The following is a 20,119-nucleotide window of genomic DNA, read 5'->3' as shown; positions in this document are numbered from 1 at the left end:
ACTTATAAGAGAATAAAGAATCGATATCGGGTTTAGCTGTATACACCGTGTTTGCAGGAAAATTAACTCTCAGTGCTGAGTGTTGTCGGGAAGGCCCAAGTCGTTTTCCATGCGCATTGGTTTGGGTCCTGTCTGGGCCATTACACGTGAAGTCAATATGCCCAGCCATTCACATCGGCTAATTGTTCCTCAATGGAATGTATGTTATTATCATCGCCAAATCCGTTTCAGCAGTTGTTGATTACGAGTTTGAGGAACGGATATTAAAGTAATCGTAGGGTTACCATACGTCCTCTTTTAAGAGGATTTGTCCTATTTTTTACTTTTTTGAAAGTGTCCTCGGAGGACGCCTACATGTCCTCTTTTTTGAGGATTTGTCCTCTTTTTTGAGATTTCGGGTTAAAGGTACGTGGAAATTGGAATGAGATATAGGAAATCAGCGGCCAAGTAACGGTCCGACTGGTTTTTCGGGACTTGAGTCAGAAAAATGACCTTTTTTTTAGTTAACCGACCACAAAGTAGGGAAAATTTACCATTTTTTCAAGATTTTACTCCATTATCGTAAAGTCTGAAAATTTTGAAAAATAATACGATAACCCTAAGTAATCGTGAATGGCCGCTTATGATCACATGACCCCTTTCCACGAAATACTGAACGATGATATCATTGGTCATGTCAGTGTGCATAACAAGCCATCATTTGGAATAGAAGACAGGCATAGGCATTGAGGAATGAGCGTCCATACGAGAACAACAACGAAGTCTTTCCGATAACTACCATACGCCTGTGGAAATGGTAGTGTTCAGAGACTTCATATGGGTTCATGACTACCAGATTGACTTCAATAATTGCTACGGGATACCGCAGGACGCACTTCACAGATTAGAGCCGTACAAATTCACTAATCACACAAGCTATTCATCTACAGTGCAACAAATGCATCCATTCCATATGTAGTTATTATTCAAACATTTTCCGCACAATGCTATTTCTGGAGCTCCCACCGCGCTGTAAATTATTCACGAACGATATGAGGAAATGCGGACGTATACTTTTGGTTTCAAATTCATGCGCATATGAAATCGCATAGATCCGTAACGCTCCACGGTGGTAGGACAACAACCTTTCCAAGCGCGCTCACCGCTTAATCATGTCCGCCGCATACCACGGCATTGCTGTCGCAAAATACGATTTTCCAGATCTCACCATGACAGTATGACCAGCATACCAGCTAGTGCTAGTTCTCCAATTAAAATAGACTCCGCAGGCCGAATGGCCGGTAATATAATTTGTGAAATGTTTCTATGCTACACTTCCTGTTCTAAGCTAATTTGTGATACGATTCTATACTTTAAATTCTATTCTAATCTAATGTCTGGTTTTCCTGAAAATGCTACAGGGGAACTGTGTAGTTCGAAACGATCCGACCTCGAAGACATTAGCCATTCTCATGCATACGATTAGCGAAATTTTTGTCAAAATTGTGGCTTTAGGTTAAAAAATGTCAAAGTTGTTTACAAAGTCAAATTTTTATATATTTTTTGCAACCTGCTTTTCGTTTGTATCGTAGATGTTTGCACTGTAGGCGAACTTGTCATTGGTATTTTACAGCTCGTAACCCAATTTGTCGGCCCACCGTTGCAGACGGCCCATTGTCTGCTCATTGTGAATCATAAACGGCCAAATGAAACAAATAGGTTGGCACGGTGTTATGCTCAACGTACCGCAATATCCCAACTGAAGCAAGTCTGCATGGGCAATGGGCATTGGTTTTCATATCAACAAGCGCATGATGTAAAATTGTGATGCAGATAAAGTTGTCAGAATGAAGCAACACGGTGTGTCACCACTCACCAGGCACGTATACTGTACACACAACTTCAATGTCTCCAGCCAACAACTGCTACACGTTCTTTCTCTATTCTTGCCAACCTACTTAGGAAGGACAGACACTTTCTACCCGACAATCTAGGAAAGTATATTTCGTTGTACTACAACAAATTTTAATAAGTTCTCCCATAATGCGTGATTTAACCACTGGAATTCTTCAATGGTCCAGATTTAGTCAAAATAAAGATTTTACATGTATAAATTAGTTAGCTTTTACGCCAAAAAAGTTAGCTCAGGCCTAACTACTTCGTAATGACAGAAAGTTTCAACCAGAAATGAATATAAGTAGTACATGTACAATTCTAAGATCTTGTGCGAAATCCCTAATCTACATACATGAGGTCAAAATTAAGTTTTTTAATGTCAAAAAAGTCAAAATTTCAAATCGCCCTACTTATGATAATATGCTCCGATTTGTTAGGAATTGAATTCCATTCAATGTCCAAGTTTCGGCGAATTCATTAATTCTAATTCTAATCTATTTGGGAAAGCCAAAAATGTCGCCACTCCGTTCACCATACAGCAGGGTACAATCTGACGAAAAATTCAGCTGGTGTGAATGATTACAGTACACCCATACTGGGTGGTTTGGGATTAATTCCCGTGTACCCGTATACTCTTAAGCTTGCGATAAACCGCCCCTTCCTGTCCACCAGTATGGATGATCAAGTCACTCGCAGACAGTACTCCACAAATCATTTATTGCCCCATAAAATCTCCATGAAAATAAACATAAATATATATTCGCCGGCCTGACATTAAAATCACAGACAAAATGTAGAATAGCCCGCGAACCGTAATTTTGACGAGCCCCGCGATAAATAGTGCAAAGATTTGGTTCAAAATCACGGAATAAAACGGATGAAAAAATAAACAACTACACAGTTAAGGGAAGAATCGGTGTCGCGGCGTAGGAAAAGACGCTCCCCTATCAGAACTGTCGTCGTCTAAGCATGAATTTTTGATGAGCGGCGCATTACCGTTACTTATCGCTGCGGAAGCAGACAACGCGAAAAACACCCAGAAACTAAACCGCGAGACGTTACGCCTACGTCACTGCAATGCGTCGACGCCGCCAAGAGCTTGGAATCCAAACAGCGTGGGGAGTTTGGAGGGGGAACCATATCTAGCGAGCTGCGTGTTTTCGAAACACGAAAAGTCACTTTGGAGCATCTTACGCTACGTCAACGCTAATGTATTGTACGAGGTGAACTCTGGCGGCCGCAAGCTTGCACGACCTCCCAACAGATACAGTGCAACATAACACTAGGTTCTGGCACAATGATTCGACTGCCCGTATCCGAACCGAGTACTAATCGTAATGACTCGAGTGGAGTGGTTAGACGCGATTAGGGTAGCATTTAAAACAAACGGTGTTTTAAAACACTTTGTTTAGAACATGTTTTAAACAGTGTTTCAAACAAATGCCTTTTCGAAAAAAACAAAATTGCGTTTTTTTCAAAGGTTGTCTAATTATGCCGTAATTGTGTAAATGCGGCCGAAACCCCACGTATTATGAGCCTACTGACGATTTGCCCCCAAAATAGTCGATGAATACGACGTGGGGTGGCTGGAGCCCTCGAAATCGTCGTCGGCTCAACAGTTTTTGCACTTAGATATACATCATTGGTACGAAATGGGTGTTCCGGTGATGATAACCGCCGACCGTAGAAATGCTACGTAGCGATGTAGTCCTGGTTGGAAATATTTTTGTGTCTGTTTATGACAGTGATCGGAAGGGTTAGGGTTGGCTAAAACAAAAAACAAACAACAAGGTTCCAAACAGGTTTGTTTTAAATTGATTTTTGTTTTAAATGCAACCCTAGACGCGATGATTTCGAGTATTGAAATTACACTCCCTCTTTTCACTTGGAGTAATATTATCAAGACATATAGTTTCGATACTATATTCCTGTGTGGAAGGCTTGAAACATCGATCAGTCGAATCACAGCATCAACATTATTTAGTACAAAGCTATCGACGTTTCGGTAAAGCAGAATGACTCAGGCATTCGAATTTTCCCCAGTCCTACACAGCGCTACAGTTGAGATCCGTAACGGCCCATAACAGACATGATGGGCTCTAAACCGGATACGATCCAGAGATGTCAGTGGGACAATTATTTCAACTGGCTCCTAACTTAAGTTCAGAGAATTCATCCAAACGAGATCGAGATACCACAACCAAGCTATCAACGGGCATGATATCAAATGAATACAGGATTCCGATTGAGCTTTGAAGCTCATATTCAGATCCGGATTTGAAATCTGAGCATTTTTGATCCGGTACAGGAAATGAAGCCTTTTAGTCCAACACGATGTCGATAACAGAAAAGCAGAATACGGCTCTAGAGCCGGGCATGAAAACACTGCAAACTGCAATAGCATAATAATCTCATTCTGCAACGCGGGAAAACGAACAAGACACGTACAGCACAAGAAAAGTAAAAGGCTCAATAGCCAGCGAGTCATAACACACAGCATAGCATTGCAACGTGCCCCAATATGCTGGAAATAGAGTACGTCTGTAACAAGTTGAACTCTGCGAGGCTGAAAACTGGCAGTGGAAGTCAACATGAACCTGGCGGTGTCATTTGAAGCATCGTCGAAATAAGTAACGCGAATTACCAGACACAAAATTAAGCTGTGCGACAGTGGCATGTGGGCGTGAATGAAACACGGAATGTCGACGATTAGGAGTGGGCTATCGGCTGGTATATTTTGAAACTGTATGTGACCGAATTAAAACAGTGATTCTCAACCCTTTTCTTGCCGTGCACAACCTTTTTTTGTTGCGCACCTACAGATGAACGAAAAGTCTTTGCTCCAAATGTGCATAGGATTATTATTATGGGTGGATTAGCAAATAAGACGGCCCGGAAATTTCGAAAAAAAATGCGGCCCAGAAGCTGATCCGCTCCTGATTAAAAATAGCACACACTAACAAGGCAAAATTTAATGTGATAGTTGCAATCGTTTCTTTTAGACACGCTTATCTCGGCGGGGTGCGACTGAGTCGAATGACGAATAAAATATCTAACTATGCATTCGATAAAGACATTTCCTACAATTACGTTAACGATTTGTGCATTTAGTGAGTACCATCTGAAATGACTTCGCTTACCACCGCAAGTTGAGAACCACTGCCATAGACGGATTACGCGAGTCTTCTAGTCATTATCACTAAAAAGCGGGTATCGCAACAGCGGCGTTGGAATTACGGTAGCCGTGGTATCGAAGGCAGAGCGTTGGGAATAGGCTAATCGGGATTTACAATCCATAATTGATTTTAAGGCGGTGGAGATTTCTGATGGGAATCCTACCGCGGATTAATGATACCAAACAAATGGACTTATACATGTGCACCGCGCCGGGGATCAATATGTTGTGATTACACAGTACCTGCGCTATGCATAATCAGCTTTCAATGTATTGACAGTGGCTGCGGCGTCAAGGTCTCATAACATTACATAGCTTAGAGTGAAGAAAAATCGGTGACGTAAGACAGTTTTCATATGCGAAACCAAAGCACATGATATTCTCATGCGGGTGTCGTGTGACCGAAAATTCATAGCGACATCACCTTCGATATCATGAGTACATTTCCACAAGACAATAGATCATGAGCTTATGTTTCGATTCGGAAGTTAATAACATACAAATTAGAGCAATCCATGACGTAGTTTATCTTGTACATTAAACATCACCAGGTACGCCCGAGTAGCTTTGATTGCTAGTTGTTTAGACTTGCAATCTTTAAGGCAGACTTGGACCATTAGATAGTTCCGGATGTCTACTAATTCTAATCTAATTTGTGAAATGTTTTTTGAGCTCCAATCTTAATTCGGACTTAATTAAATTCTAGTTGTCCAAGTGTGCTTTTATGAATATCGGGCATACGAACATACAATGATTAGAGAGATCAATTCAGAAAATTGGCAAGAGCAGTCGCATCACGCAAAACTGCGCAAATGATGCTCAAATCGAAGACGATGATACCGACACAGCATCAAGCCTCCACACGCCAGGAAAAACAAAATCCGAAAAGGCAGCATTTCCCATCCATATGTTATATGCATACCGGCGAGTACACTACGCATTAAGCGTTACTATAACGGAAATATCCGATATCACAGCGGGACAGACATGAATTTTTGGCCACGTTGCATTAGCAAGTGCGCCAAACACCTACGGCCAAACAAGAGAACGTGAACATGCAATCCATTGAGTCACCGACTAGGCTAGTGGGTGGCAACCTACAAGCATGGCAATTTGGGAATAACGCATTAAGAATTAGTCACATTGAGCTACCATCGCATCGACTACCCCGTATTGAACACTGCGTGCTCTTCCTGAATGAGCAGCGTCGACGCACAATCGACACAATGGCATATACCGAGCCGGCGTCATACGCGGCGCATTGTTCTGTGAGGATGAGCGCGTTTGCAGGGACTTTGTATCACGAAACGCTGGCTGATGCGCGCCGTTTCCTGAATCCGAGTCCACAACGCAAGGTGACTGCGATTTACCTCGCCTTATTGGCGCTTCAATGCCTTTTCGATACAGTATATATTTTTAGATGCGTTCATTTCGCCATTATTTCCATTGCGGAAATCTATACGCACAATATTGAATGCAATAAACTCACTATGTTTTCGTCCACTTACAGCTGCGAGTCGGCGTTTTCAAACATGTACTTCATAAAGAATAGATTTCGTGTCTGTATGGCCTGTGAAAATCTTCACCACCACTTCAAAATCAAGATATATATAAACTAGCAACAAAAGTGCCAATTTCCCCACTAGATTTGACTGACAGCACAACAGTTACATTTCACTTATTTGTTTTACTGATACCGCTCCGATTTTGTATACAGTGATAGGCTATCATTTGAATGACTGTACGTACGTTATGTCATGAGATTTAAAACGGGCCTCATCAAATTTTCAACTTGAATAAAATTAATCGAGTAACCCTGGTAGCCTATAGTATAATAGTCTGCCATATTCCGAGTAGGGCTCACAGAGCCCAGGGTCTTTTCCCAGCGGTGAGCTTCAAATCTCAGGTCATCCGGTTCTGTCGCAAAAGTGTGCTGATATCATAAAATCTCAAGTACCACGGAACCAGCTGAACCCGACCGATGACATTTACCACAGTCCAGTTCACGGTTTACTCTTGGTATCACAGATAACCTATCCCGACATATACCGCGACCGTGTCATATTGCTACCGTCACTGTTCCATGTTCCGCACACCGGGCGTTCACGAGTCTGACGATTTGCTTTTTCCTACCTTTGACTTGTACTTTTCCTTGAGTTTAACACTAAGCAGACTGAAGTTGCCGGCGGAATCCGCCATGGCCGCAGACGAATCTTCAAGCTCCCCGATTTTCTTCGTCCTTTCGCTCAGCGAAACTTTCAAATGTTCGAATTCGTTCGAAGCAGCCGCCGACTCGATCGAGTCCATCGACTTATCCTTCGAGGCGCTGCCTCGCAGCTTTCCGAGAGCTTTCCGAATCGATGACTCCTCCCCGGATTTATCCGCAGAATCATCAGTTTTCTCCGCGTCTCTTCTCATGCTGGAACGCAGCTCCGAGTCCTGTCCGCGTATTTTCGCCTGTCTCTGTATCTTCGGCGTAGTAGACCCGCGCGTATCATTATCCGTACTGGGCTGGCTTTCGTAACTAGGAGCTCTGCTTGTGACGCCCGGAGATAGAGAACTGGCGGTGCCAAACTCTGAAACAGCAGAGTCGTATAAATCTAACACGACGAATGGAGTCGGCTGATTTTTATCATAGTTAAGAGTCTCCACGTCTAGAGTGCATTCTCCCAGCAGCTTGTCGCGAGTGTGCTTCATGACGCAGTAAAACCGAAATCGAATTTTGCTGTGCAAAAACTCGTCGAGACCAATAGCGTGCACCGACTCGCTTTTAAACTTCAACGGGCCGGACAGCGCGCCTTGGATTTCGTACTTTTTCGTATGCCCGCGCACTTCCGAGTGTAGTATCTTCGTGCGCACCTGCACTATTAAAGACTCCTCCTGGTCGCTGGAAGCCGACGAATCCGGTAGACCTTTACATTTTAACGCGTGCATCACATCTGTTGCTTCGATCACAGATACCTTCACCGTGTTGCTCATGGTCATTAATTTAAGCCCGATACGAATACGCAGCCGCGCGGGCAAAGACATTTGCCGTTCTAGCTCTTTTGTTTTGTATTTCGACGACATGACATTGTATTTTTTCAGCACATTAACAGCCTTACTGAACTTCTCTTTGGGCGGCCCAGACCCATCGAGCGACTCAGACAGAGGCTCGCCGCTTTCAGTCGATAATCCTCTCATAGTAGACGAGCTGCTAAGTGCTGAGGGTGACCGAGAGTACCGGCTTTGCTTGACGGGTGGCAGGGCGTCATCGTTGTCAGATTGTAGCAGGCGGTTGTTTTCTTCCGTGCGTTCACCCTTCTCCTCGCCGATGATGCAAGTGAAACAGCAGCAAGTCACTTTCATGACGAGTTTATCATGGTCAAATGTGGTAAATTAGGTAAAACCAGGCAGCGAATATTATAAGCTAGGGTGAGTAAGCTGAAAAAGATGCAGATTTTAAGACCTGTGAAGCCAATGCTGAGGCGCCTTGAAGATAAATTCAGGGATCAGTATCAGTATATTAATACTTTCATTATTTCAAAACACCAAAAAACTGCGATACAACAAAAAGATAGGAAGGTGTCGAAACGACTTGGAGTAGTCTTTGAAATCTGACACCCACCTTCACCTAGGCTAAGTAGAGAAGAGGCATGGACACTGAATGTAAAGTAAAGCAGAGAATATAAAAAGCAAGAGACGAAATGAGGTGGTGTGTGGCGAAGGCGAGATCGATATGTTGGGTCGTGGTCCGGTAATCCAGAGGCTGACTGGTATGCAACGTAGCCTACAATTGGAAGAGAGATAGAGTTCTAGATATCCATGAACTGGAGGTGGTAACATTGCCTTAGCACTCTAACCATTAAAGCGTTTATGCGTTTAAGGTGTAACCATCCGAGGTTATCGAAGTAGTCCGTCTTGCTGCTACACAGGTAAAACTGTAAGGTCGTGAATTTCTAGACAATTACGAGCAGGCAACTTCCAAGTAAAAAAGTAAGCACTATAGGGCTATTTTGCCAAAATATATCAAAACTATTAAGCAGAAGTAAGAATGAATGGTCAGAAAACGAATCATGCACGGTACATAGTTTCAGAAAGAAGATTTGGTCATGAGGTTGAGGACGCATACTTAAGAGCGTTGATTCGGTGGTGGCTACTTTCAAAATTGCAAGACGCAGTCAATGTTTGCGACTCAAGCAAAAGGTCCAATGACACTCCAATTAGTTGCCATCTTCAATATACTTAGTTACCGTGACAACAGGGGCTATTTCCAGTGGTCCTTATGACAATTTCACTAATAACTGATATTACAAATACAGTAGCCTACTTTACTACTACCACAGTGTTAAAAATTGCTCAAGAAGTTTTTCCCAAAAAATGTACAAGTGGAAAAACATAACCACTTGAGTAAACAGTGCAAGTGTAGGCTAAACCTACTCTACTGAAAAGTAGAAACACTTCGTTTCTGATCACCTCTGTGTACAATTCCCCTATCAAATACAGTTTGGACTCATGAAATAAAACTGGTGCATGGACATCGGACATACTGCACTACATACAGACTAGCCTGATTATTAAATACAGGCAGCCTTCTCTGATGTGGTAAAACGCTATAATCACCACTACATTAACTGAGCTTAAGATTATCCGTCTTTGCCGATAATCGTGAACACAATCAATATACGAGCTTCATGTTTTAATACACATTAAAACAGTATCTTCCATCTATTGAACAAACTAGTAATAGGATTAGGATCATCCTGTTAGTCACAAATATGATTGTTTAGGTACGGTACCATAGAATAAGTTAAATTGTGTGTAAGCAGCGTGAAAATCAAAAAAATGCTTCATTTCGTCCTATGCCTGACCTGTCTACTGTTGCCTACTTTCCCGACTGTATTTTGACTTCCCTAACGGTTCTCAATCCATTAGCAGGAATGACGCAGCTAGGCAGGAAGTCCTTTGTGAAGGTCTGAGCATAAAGCTTTTACCAAAGCATCGACATAAAATATCAAAACCGGACATTACTATTACAATAACTAACAGCACAAGCTGAGCAAACATTTTTAATGCGATGTACCTACCACGTACGATGTGATCTACAAGTATCAGTAAGTAGCTAGCCACTAGCGGTAAAGACAGACCAGCCTTTTTATTATATGACTGGTCACAATATCTTCCAGTTACAAGAAAGTGTGCATGCAATGAGCTATTATCCAACATGATTTGCAATTGCACAATTGGCATTTTAATCACAAGCCTGGATGATTCGTGAACCTGTATTATTGCAAGCATATCAATGACTTCAACTAACAGCACAGACTAATGCTAAGTCATTGCAAAAACCTTCATAAGATGGCAGCCTATTAATATGATTATTTCCTGATGCACTGGAGGAATAAGTACAATATGTTGCCAGCATAATTGACGTAACATTAATGTCATAGCTACAAACCTTTAGGTGGAAGAAAGATGATTTACAGCGAATAATCTGTAGACTAGGGAAAGTAGGCATTCTCAATTCAATTTTTTTTTTTCAGAATCAAAGAGAATCTTCAATAGAACATAGGCTGTGTCCCTAGAAGAAAAACAACCACATTCAGCATATGCATACTAATGTGTAAATGCATAAATAAAGATATGGGTAACATATGCCGATTTACGATAATGTAATGATTTGCACTGTGGGATATCCATATTGAATGTTACAAATATTTACATGAATTACCGGCTAATGCTCTTCTTATCTGGTAAATGACTATGCGGCCATAGGATTAATTAGAATGCACACTAAACCGATCAAGTGCATTCATGCGAGTATTTATACAGCGAACAAATTAATATATCGTTACCGATCCATAGTAATAATTTACCAGGTATTATCCTTATCCACATCTTGCCCTTTGAACTTTCACACACTTATTCAAATTGTATTTCTAGTGTAGTAACCATATTGCAAAATGGAGTAAAACTAATTGATTTCGTTCTGTATAGCATAAGGGCTGCGTCAAAATTTTGTTAGATTTTCTCTTGTCGGAGTCGCAGAAATTTTGTAACACGGAGTTGAGGAAATGCATACTGACGGGAGACGTACTTAGCTAAAATGCTTTTTAATCATCACATCAAATGCTCTCAAATGTGATTAAAAAGTGGCGTTGCAGTTACATAAGTTACAAAGTTGTTCACTTAGGCGACCTTGACAAACTTGATTTCTGTATACGAGCACAGTTTTTAATGAATAAAAAAATAGGTTGATGTTATTTTCTGAATATATTAACAAGAATGTTGGAGTCACAGTCTGAGTTCTGTGAAGAAATTATAGGAGTTCGATCAGGAGTCAGTGTGTTTAAAGTCGGAGTTTGTATAATATGGAAAATGTCTATACCGTCGGAGTTGAAGTCGGTGCACTCGGTGGTAAAGTGAAAAAGCCCCACGGCCCTGATCGCATATTTATGGAATACTTTCATGGGAGGTTTACAGGCAATGCCTGCAGAAGTAGTGACACCTCTCAAATTCTCAATGCTTCGGGAGAAACTAAACCTCCCATTATATCTTCTCTGGCATCATCATTCACAAAGTAGTTAGGCTACCAGACTAGCCTATTTAATGAATTCAAACATTCAGAAAGGTATTGGAAAGATCCAGTATAATAATATATAACAACAGGCTTACTTCACAAACAATAGTTTTAAAGATTATAATTGATATTGACATAAGAACAGTCCCTGGCTCTAGTGAAGGAAATGAATGAATGAAGATTTCAGTAAATATCACGTCATTACAGTCTACACGAAAACCCAAATATACTAACCACACATTACATGTATGGAATGTTCGAATCGTTGACCTATCGATATATATATAGATTTTCATACTTCAAAAACCAACCTAAACCTAAACCTCCTCATCTCCCTGTATGGAATCGGTGTCCTGTGCTCACACTATATTTTATTTTTTAATTATTTTTTATTAAGTTACTTTAACTTGGAAAATCATCGCTGCTCACCTGATATATCAGGCAAAAAGGCCAACAATTCCAATCAGGCTCATCTCTATGATTTCTGCTTCTGACATTGAGTTCGCGAGTACGAGTACAATCCAAAACAAATAACTCGGGTCACGTCGTAAATATATATAGGCTACTCGCTACTAACATGCATACAGTACACCTATACGACGGTGATATAGCGATGCAGTTCAGCGCAACAACAATAACCCTCTGCCGTACTCGCCACAACAAAGAAATGGGTGTGCAAGTGCATCTGTTGTCATTCTTCTGCAAGCAATGTTGCAAAAACGTAAACAAAACTCTAGCGTCATCTACTGCTCGGATCTCAACACAGTAGACAAGGCAAAGAACATTAGGGCATGAAGTCAACGAGTTGTTATCGTCGTTGTATGGAGAGTTTACTAATGATATCAGTTTTTTTTTAAATCTGCATTTTGCGGAAAGTCCGTTTTGCAGTAAATGTCAGTCCAAAAATGATTTGCTGTTTGTTGAAAAAACAATCGAAGCGTTACTAAATCAATAAATTTCCATGCCAAGGTGATATCGACATATGTTAGGATTGGCAACATGCGTACTACGAGTATTTAGGTTATGAACCAACGCATATATATATGGTTTAGTCAGTAAGGAGAGCTACGCCTATTATTATCGTAGGTTGGATGATACGAGTGAATACAACAAAGCTAGTGCCGCAACTAAGTAAGACACCAGTACCATGACGGATGAAGAATCGAAAAGGTATCGATGCAATATACTTAATTAATATAACTATTATAACATAATATATAACGTGCCTATTCAATGATAGTATTTGAGCTGGAATGAGTACTACTGTACCAATCACCTGTTGGTTGTCGTCTCTTTCCACTTCAGTGAGAGCTATTCAAAATGATAATTTCAGGCACCTTTTATTTACCTGCTGCAGTGACCCTGATCCCTACTTATTTGAAATAACTAGGGACCAGGCTCAGTGCAGGCATATAAAGTTATTTCTGACCCTTAATTTGAGTCACCGTTAGTTATTTTATAGCCTACCGTATCTGAGATAATGAATCCATCCAACTTTGCAGCCTAAAACGTCTGAAAGTTGGCGTTCTCGCTATCATTGGGAGCTTCATTGAGCATGTACATGTGACTTGTCGAGCAGCAAAAGAACTGCGATCAAACTATGAAAGTCAATGGGGTAATGTGGAAGTAGAAACTGTCACGGTGCGAAATGTTGACCAGGTAAGATGCAATTACGGGAGTAACAAATTGCAGCCGAAGACTAACTGCATGCACAGATTAAAGGGGCACTGCACTCTAAAAATGATGTGGTCTCAGATTGAAGGGCAAAACGAAAGAAAAATTTTGGCAGCAGCCGTTTTCTTCAGAGCGCCACCGTAATGGAGCTGTAATGAATTGAAATTTCCATAGTTGCAGCACGCTCCAGCAGTCATGCAGAGATCAAACTTTATATAGTTGTCAGCCGATGTTATGAAGGAAATATGTCGTACACGCCAAGGTGGTTTAGATACCGCGTTCAACGGAAGATGTCCAGTCAGGAGATTTATGTCAAAATCGGGCCTAGTGTATTCTATTTCCTTCATAACATCGGCTGACAACTATATATAGTTCGATCTCTGCGTGACTGCTGGAGCGTGCTGCAACTATGGAAATTTCAATTCATTACAGCTCCATTACGGTGGCGTTCTGAAGAAAACGGCTGCTGCCAAAATTTTTCTTTCGTTTTGCCCTTCAATTTGAGACCACATCATTTTTAGAGTCCAGTGCCCCTTTAAGTAACCTTGAATACGTTAGGATCTAGTACAGACGTCGGCAACTTTTTTACTCTGCGGAGCGGCTCTAAAGTGAATTTTTCCATCGACTGGTCTTCAAAAAACACAAACGAAACAATGGAAATTTAGTAGTTTGTACAGTAGGCTATTAGGTCACTGAAGGATGCCCATTGCCCAGTAAGACAGTAACACACATTTTCAATCGATAGAAGACATCACCTTGAATTTTATGTTGAGTTTTATCAGTGATCTTGACCACTCAAATTTTGAACCGTAACTTAACTTATGAAAGTATACCAGCTTTTTGCTGGCTTGCGGAATGGCAACAGTCCGTGGATCACTAGTTACCGACCACGGACCCGGTCCATCTCGAAATTCCTACCCTTACTAACGAACATAATTATTCTGTCTATATTAAACTGTTTACAACTAGAATAGTCACGTCTTGAACGTTTTCCATTTATTGTGTCAAAGGTCGACGAATCTCTGGATGCTTTGATCGTTCCTGGCGGCGAAACGACTGTCATCTCTCGATTTATAGAAGCAAACAATTTTGTAGATCGCCTCCAAGCGTGGACAAAGCAACAGAATAAGGTATCCTGCTGCTAATGTATGACCTCACTGTATTTCGTAAGCAACTGATTATTTCTTAACAGTTTGTAATGGGAACGTGCGCCGGTTTGATAATCTTCAGTAATACGATTGAAAATGCCGGAAGAAAGCCCATCGTTTCCGTGAGTATTCTATATGATGCAATTTTGCTTATCCTCCATAAATATAATATATATGCTGGGGTTTTTACATCTGGTATATGGCTTAAAGTGCTACATCGCTACAATGTCTTCCTATGCATCACTTTGCTATCTCACACTGCCTTAGGAATCATTAAATGTGCCTAGTAATCATCACCATGTCTTAGGATTCTCCATAGGATAATATCTGTAAATGTACAATCCAATCTCAGTTGTCAGTTGGATTAAAAGGTATTGAATTATTTATTGATGCTAAATTGCATTCCAAAGTGCAATTGTGATAGAAAACAAAACACGATGAAACATTTTTGATAAATGTATAAGGCACAGTAAATTGACTAAAAACAAGGTCACATGTTTTCAAGTAGCCAGTTTTGATACTTGAGTAGAAGTCATGTTCTAAATTTGCTCAATTTGCCTGGAAAACATGAAACTATTAAGTAGAAGTAACCTGAAAATAACACACAACAGGAGGTGTTGTAAGTAGGCAAAAGCTCTGGTTGGTCAATCCTGAACAACCCTATCGTATGTATCCCAGGTGTTCATTTTTATTGGTGATCAATTTTTGTATTGACACAACTTGTACTCGAGTCATTGTGCGCGACGCGAACCAAGTCATATGACTCGAGATTAGGATGGCCATGACAGGCATTTCATTGTAACTTCGAAAATAGTACGGTTACCGCATTATTGTTATTTCGTCTACCAGTCCTGATACTTGAAAATAGGGCCAGAAACTGGTAAAACTGAGGAAAATTACTCTAATTTGAATGCGAGCCATTTCATATCACTCGAGCAGAGTTGAAAAAAGTGGGTTGAACTGGATTGAACTTAAAACTGGTCAGTGAACATATTGACTTGAACTCAGGACTCGAGTCAAAACGCTACGACTCGGACTCGACCCTGTACTAGCTGACTTGACTCGGTGACAGATTGAAAATTACTCGACTTGACTCGAGTCAAAACTATGAAAGCGAGATTGACTTGTGACTCGGAACCTTGTGACTTGGTTACAACCCTGGGGTCTATCCCAACCGTTCAAAAAAAATTTAGGGATACGCGCTAGAAAACAGGTGATGAAATAGCGTTCGTTGCAGCAGATCATACACGTAGCCCTTGTTTAGGTTGGCGGCGTCGACATCACGTGCGAACGCAACGGGTTCGGGCGGCAGCGCGAAAGTCACGTTATCGACATTGAAGTGTACGACCCGCGAGTCAAAGACCCCTACGGAAACGCGGACGCCGTTGTTGCCGCGCGACCGTTTAGCGGCGTGTTCCTGCGCGCGCCCGTCATAAAATCGGTAGACTCTGAGAAAGTCGCGGTGCTGTGCGGTCGGTCCGAGCTCGTGGACATGCCGGCCGTACCGAACGGCTCCCGCAGTCAACCCGTCGGAGTGATGCAGAACAATATCATGGCGATGACCTTCCACCCAGAGTTGACTGATGATGTGAGGTGGCACGCGTTTTTTCTGCGGCAGGCTTTAGAACGAAAGTATGGTGCCGCTTGAATCGAGAATCTCTTCGCGTATTTAGTGGCCTTTGAAGGCGAGAGAGCGGTCACTGGTTGGCAGAGGTAGTCAGCATTGGCAGTCAAGTTGAAGTAGAGGTAACGCATAAACTTCTACTCTGTTACAAATAACAATTTCCGAAGTATGTCAAAACTACTTCAAGTTGTTGTCTATTTTGCACAATTTTTGTTGCAATTTAACTCAGAAAAGTAATGCGAACATATCCTAAAAGTACCTTCTACTTTGATATAGTGCAGTGGTTCCCACCCAACGCGGGAGATATCGCCCCCCAGTGGGCGGTTTTGAAAAACAAGGGGGCGAAAATGTCCGAACGTCTAGTGAGATATTTTTGATTAACACAGTCATTCTGCATATGATGCGAAGAAAAAGTCGACTTGATGGAAATTAGACGCTTGAAACGGTTTTCCGAGCATCTGCCACCTCGGAAAATCGGCCTTTTTTAATAAATTCACCAGGAATCAGATTTAGGTGAATGAAATTCCCGATTTGACGCCGTCTTTTCCGGCTCCGTAAATATGGGGGCGAAGATTTGTGTCGAGATGAAAAAGGGGGCGACGAGTCGAAAAAGGTTGGGAACCACTGGTGTAGTGTAATTGGTGCTATTTTCGGAAACATATTCAGTTGCAGTAGGGTTACCATCTTTCATCTTTTAAAAGTAACTGTTCTTTTTCAATAAATTGAAAGCGTCCTCTGAGGACGCCTAAATGTCCTCGTTTTGGGGAATTTGTCCTCTCTTTTTCAAAAAAGTAATGAACTGCGATCAGAAACTAAACCCCGACGCAGCGAACGTCGGAGTTTATTAAAAAAACGGGTAAATCGGTAGTCGAGCCGAAGTGATGACCCTTTTTTTCAGTCAACACAGTACTGTCGGTCGAAAAGGTTTTCAAATTCGGCGTTTTTTTTTGCGCTGCTGGAGCTTTCAGAATTTTTCAAGTGTCCTATTTTTCGGGTCTTACAATACCGTAACTCTTGTTACAGTTGTACGGGGAATATTTCGCCCATTCATTATGACAATTTCTCTCGCGTAGTATAGGTGGATGTAGTCCGAGTCTGAGACCTTAACCAGTAAGTAGAGTAAGTACTTCGTTACTGGCCACCTCACAGATCATCTTGTGTACTTCTGTTATAAGCAGAATGAAGTGGCTCGAAAATCACTAGTTCTAAATGTGATTGTAATCGACTAGATATTCTCGAGATTAGTCAATACTCCGGTGCGACAATCACTGCCTTGGGCCGCCTCTGCTTGCTGGAGTTCTGTCGTTTGTGGGTTGATCAATTACAACGCCTTGTCTTGCCTTTGAATTTTCCGGTATCTGATGTGTTTACATTTTATCGTGGTGTGGTTGTCTTCTTTAGTCGCGACGCTTTACAGCAATGGGCTCCGATGTCATTTCGTAAAGTCGGAGGTTTATCAGGTGTAGTCGGCAGCGCTGCAGCGTCTTGAAAAACGACAAAAGGATCTGCTTGGCAAATTAACGCATGCGGTGCAGAGAGAATGAATAGTGAGATAAAGAACTTGTGCCTTGTCGCATTGTACGTAGTGTATCTCGGGCGCAAGAAAACGCACAAAATTGTAAACACGTTCTGGACTTGTGCACGGAAAAATACTCATAGCAGGAACAATGTTTGCGGAGAGCATCAATCGTGATGTGACGGGCGTAAAGATTGGTGCTTTATTGGCAGGCTTCAATCCTGTGTTTTGATTATCGACCGTATCTGCACCAGTGTTGGGATGACTCGAGTCACCTTTTTCATATGACTTGACTCGAGTCACTTTGCCAAAATGACTTGACTTGACTCGGCGCTTCAGAAATGTGGATTGACTCGTGACTCGGAGCAAAATTCTCGAGTCATCAAGTAAACGTTGTCGATTAAATCTCTGCATCTTGTGTATGTTCGGATTGTTTGCGATACGCCGGTGTCACTTGTGCAAGCAACCAGTCATTCACTGATAGTACGTTTCGGGTTTCACTGATCCTCCATTGTTATATCACAAATAAATTGACTGCAAACAAAATAATCACAGCTTACGTTGTCGTAGTAGTAGATTAATCTAATATAGTAACGTATCTCTGTTTCTTAGACGGCTCAGTGGTCGGTGCTAACATTGTGCATAGCGCTCACATTTACCAATCCTCTTGTATGATTTAAATCGAACGAATATAGTTTATGCGTTTGTATTCTCACGGACGTATGGATGGTTGGGTATTGTACGATATAAATTTGTTCCAACTTTTCGAGGCTTCGTATTCGATCCTCAATTTTGGATGATAATAACAATCTATAACATGTAGCTATACAGTTATTCATGTATTTTATTAGCAGTTCTACGTGTGCGTCAGTGGTACAACGCCTTTTAGCATGTATTTAACTCCATATTCGTTATATGATTCAAGATAAATGGCCAATTAATCTGTCCTTCATGCAGCGAGCAAAATGTAATGACTTTGAATCATCACTCATACTTCGAAAATTCACTATGACTTGAATTGTGACTTGACTCGTGACTTGACTTGACTCGAGTCACCTCCAAAAAACGAGTGACTTGACTTGACTCGAGTCAAAATGTGCAATGACTCGTGACTCGAAGGTAGTGACTTGATCCCAACACTGATCTGCACAAGACCAGATTGTCGGCAGCCAGAAATCTGAGCATGTGTTTTGTAATAACCCGACCCCTGAACCCACAAGCACGAGTGTCGCGTAAGTTATTGTCTACGGGCCCACTGTCTCGCGCTTGAACGAATAAACGGAGTTAGACTTTTCGGAAGGAGTGGGGCCTATGGTATGGTTACCATACGTCCTTCTTTTTCAGGAAAGCGAAAATCTCCCCCTAGGACGCCTAAATGTCCTCCTTTACAACTTTTATAGCTGGTAATTCGCGAGTCAAATCCTAGTGACGACGTTTTTCTTTAGTCAACACAAGGTTATTCCAGTAGATATTACAAAATCAGCTATATTCGATTCCGTGAAACTAACCATAAGGTTTTGAAAGAGTGTCCTCTTCGCCGGATTCCAAAATATGGCAATATCCCTAGCCAATGGCAAATATGTCGTTGTTGTTATGGTGTTTCGGCAACTCTATGGTCATTTTACACCAGGTCAATCTTCTTCAGTGTTTTTCCTGAGCTGCCTGCTTTATAGCACGGAGCTTTAGCTCTTGACTTTTTTGTTAAAGACCGCTCATGCGGACGTGATAGCAATTATAGATAAACCTCCAAGACGTCTGGAGTCGAACTCAACTCAAAGCAGCGATCTGGTGGTGCAGCAGTTCTTCTTTCGATGTCTCACATTAAGAAAAGTCCAGATAGAACCCGCAATCCCGCATAGGAGAAATACAAGAAAGACAGGTGGCCGAATGACCGAGATCAGTCGCTGTTACATCGGACATGAGGCCAATAGGTGGATGCTATATTGAGATTGGTCCTTTCGACATTGCATCGCATAGTCCAGTTCGGTTTGTTAACAACTTTGTCGGATCATTACACCACAAGATTGCAATGAATTGTAAAGATAGGACGGTGTGGACTGGACACGGCTTGGATCAGACACCCACCTGGGCCTAGGCGATGTAAAGAGGAGTCACACGATGAATGAAATGTAAAACAAGATAACATGAAAAAACATGTCCTGAGAGAGTCATATTCAAACCCTAGACATTAAATTATCATCGAAGTGCGGCCTGTTCTACAGCGTTAGACGCTTCATGCCAGCCTGGGTTCTCCTAATACTCTTTTAATCCAATGGAAGAAGTTACAATATGGCATCCTCTGTTGGGGGCTGCCAGTAAAACTGCACTCGACCCACTGCAATAACTACAACATGAAGTAATCCCTGTCATAGCTATTAGGGACCTGGTTGCCCATCCAACAAGTCGCTGCTGAAGAGATTCAGTGTCCTAAACAGAAGATATGTGGAAACTAGAAATCGCCAAGTTTATGTATCAGTTCCACTGCGGTCGTTGCCTCGAATATTTCAATGACTTCTTTACCTCGGAATCAAAAGCCCACAAGTATAGG

General features: G+C 41.6%; 2 protein-coding genes and 1 long non-coding RNA gene across 3 annotated transcripts; 1 reads left to right on the top strand and 2 right to left on the bottom strand.

The window, feature by feature from the left end:
* Positions 1-2,570: 2,570 nt before the first annotated feature.
* On the bottom strand, positions 2,571-4,029 carry LOC145438337 (uncharacterized). The gene is made up of 2 exons (XR_013914913.1): positions 3,782-4,029; positions 2,571-3,746 (listed from the first exon to the last, which is right to left on the bottom strand). It is a non-coding gene; the product is annotated as an uncharacterized LOC145438337 (long non-coding RNA).
* Positions 4,030-4,268: 239 nt separating this feature from the next.
* Positions 4,269-11,930, bottom strand: LOC145438313 (uncharacterized). The gene is made up of 2 exons (XM_080315709.1): positions 7,039-11,930; positions 4,269-7,003 (listed from the first exon to the last, which is right to left on the bottom strand). The coding sequence occupies exon 1, from the start codon at positions 8,396-8,398 to the stop codon at positions 7,154-7,156; it is 1,245 nt and encodes a 414-aa protein (XP_080171835.1). The 5' UTR covers positions 8,399-11,930; the 3' UTR covers positions 4,269-7,003; positions 7,039-7,153.
* Positions 11,931-12,521: 591 nt separating this feature from the next.
* LOC145438324 (pyridoxal 5'-phosphate synthase subunit PdxT-like) lies at positions 12,522-17,432 on the top strand. Its single transcript, XM_080315723.1, has 5 exons — positions 12,522-12,779; positions 13,112-13,268; positions 14,294-14,413; positions 14,476-14,553; positions 15,696-17,432. The coding sequence occupies exons 1-5, from the start codon at positions 12,757-12,759 to the stop codon at positions 16,077-16,079; spliced, it is 762 nt and encodes a 253-aa protein (XP_080171849.1). The 5' UTR covers positions 12,522-12,756; the 3' UTR covers positions 16,080-17,432.
* The last annotated feature ends 2,687 nt before the right edge of the window (positions 17,433-20,119 follow it).

This window comes from Botryllus schlosseri, chromosome 4, assembly GCF_051294905.1.
Source record: "Botryllus schlosseri isolate E-star chromosome 4, Bs_hap1, whole genome shotgun sequence".
Classification (NCBI taxonomy): domain Eukaryota; kingdom Metazoa; phylum Chordata; class Ascidiacea; order Stolidobranchia; family Styelidae; genus Botryllus; species Botryllus schlosseri.
The sequence above is the reverse complement of the archived record's forward strand: the minus strand, read 5'-3'. Positions and strand labels throughout refer to the sequence as shown.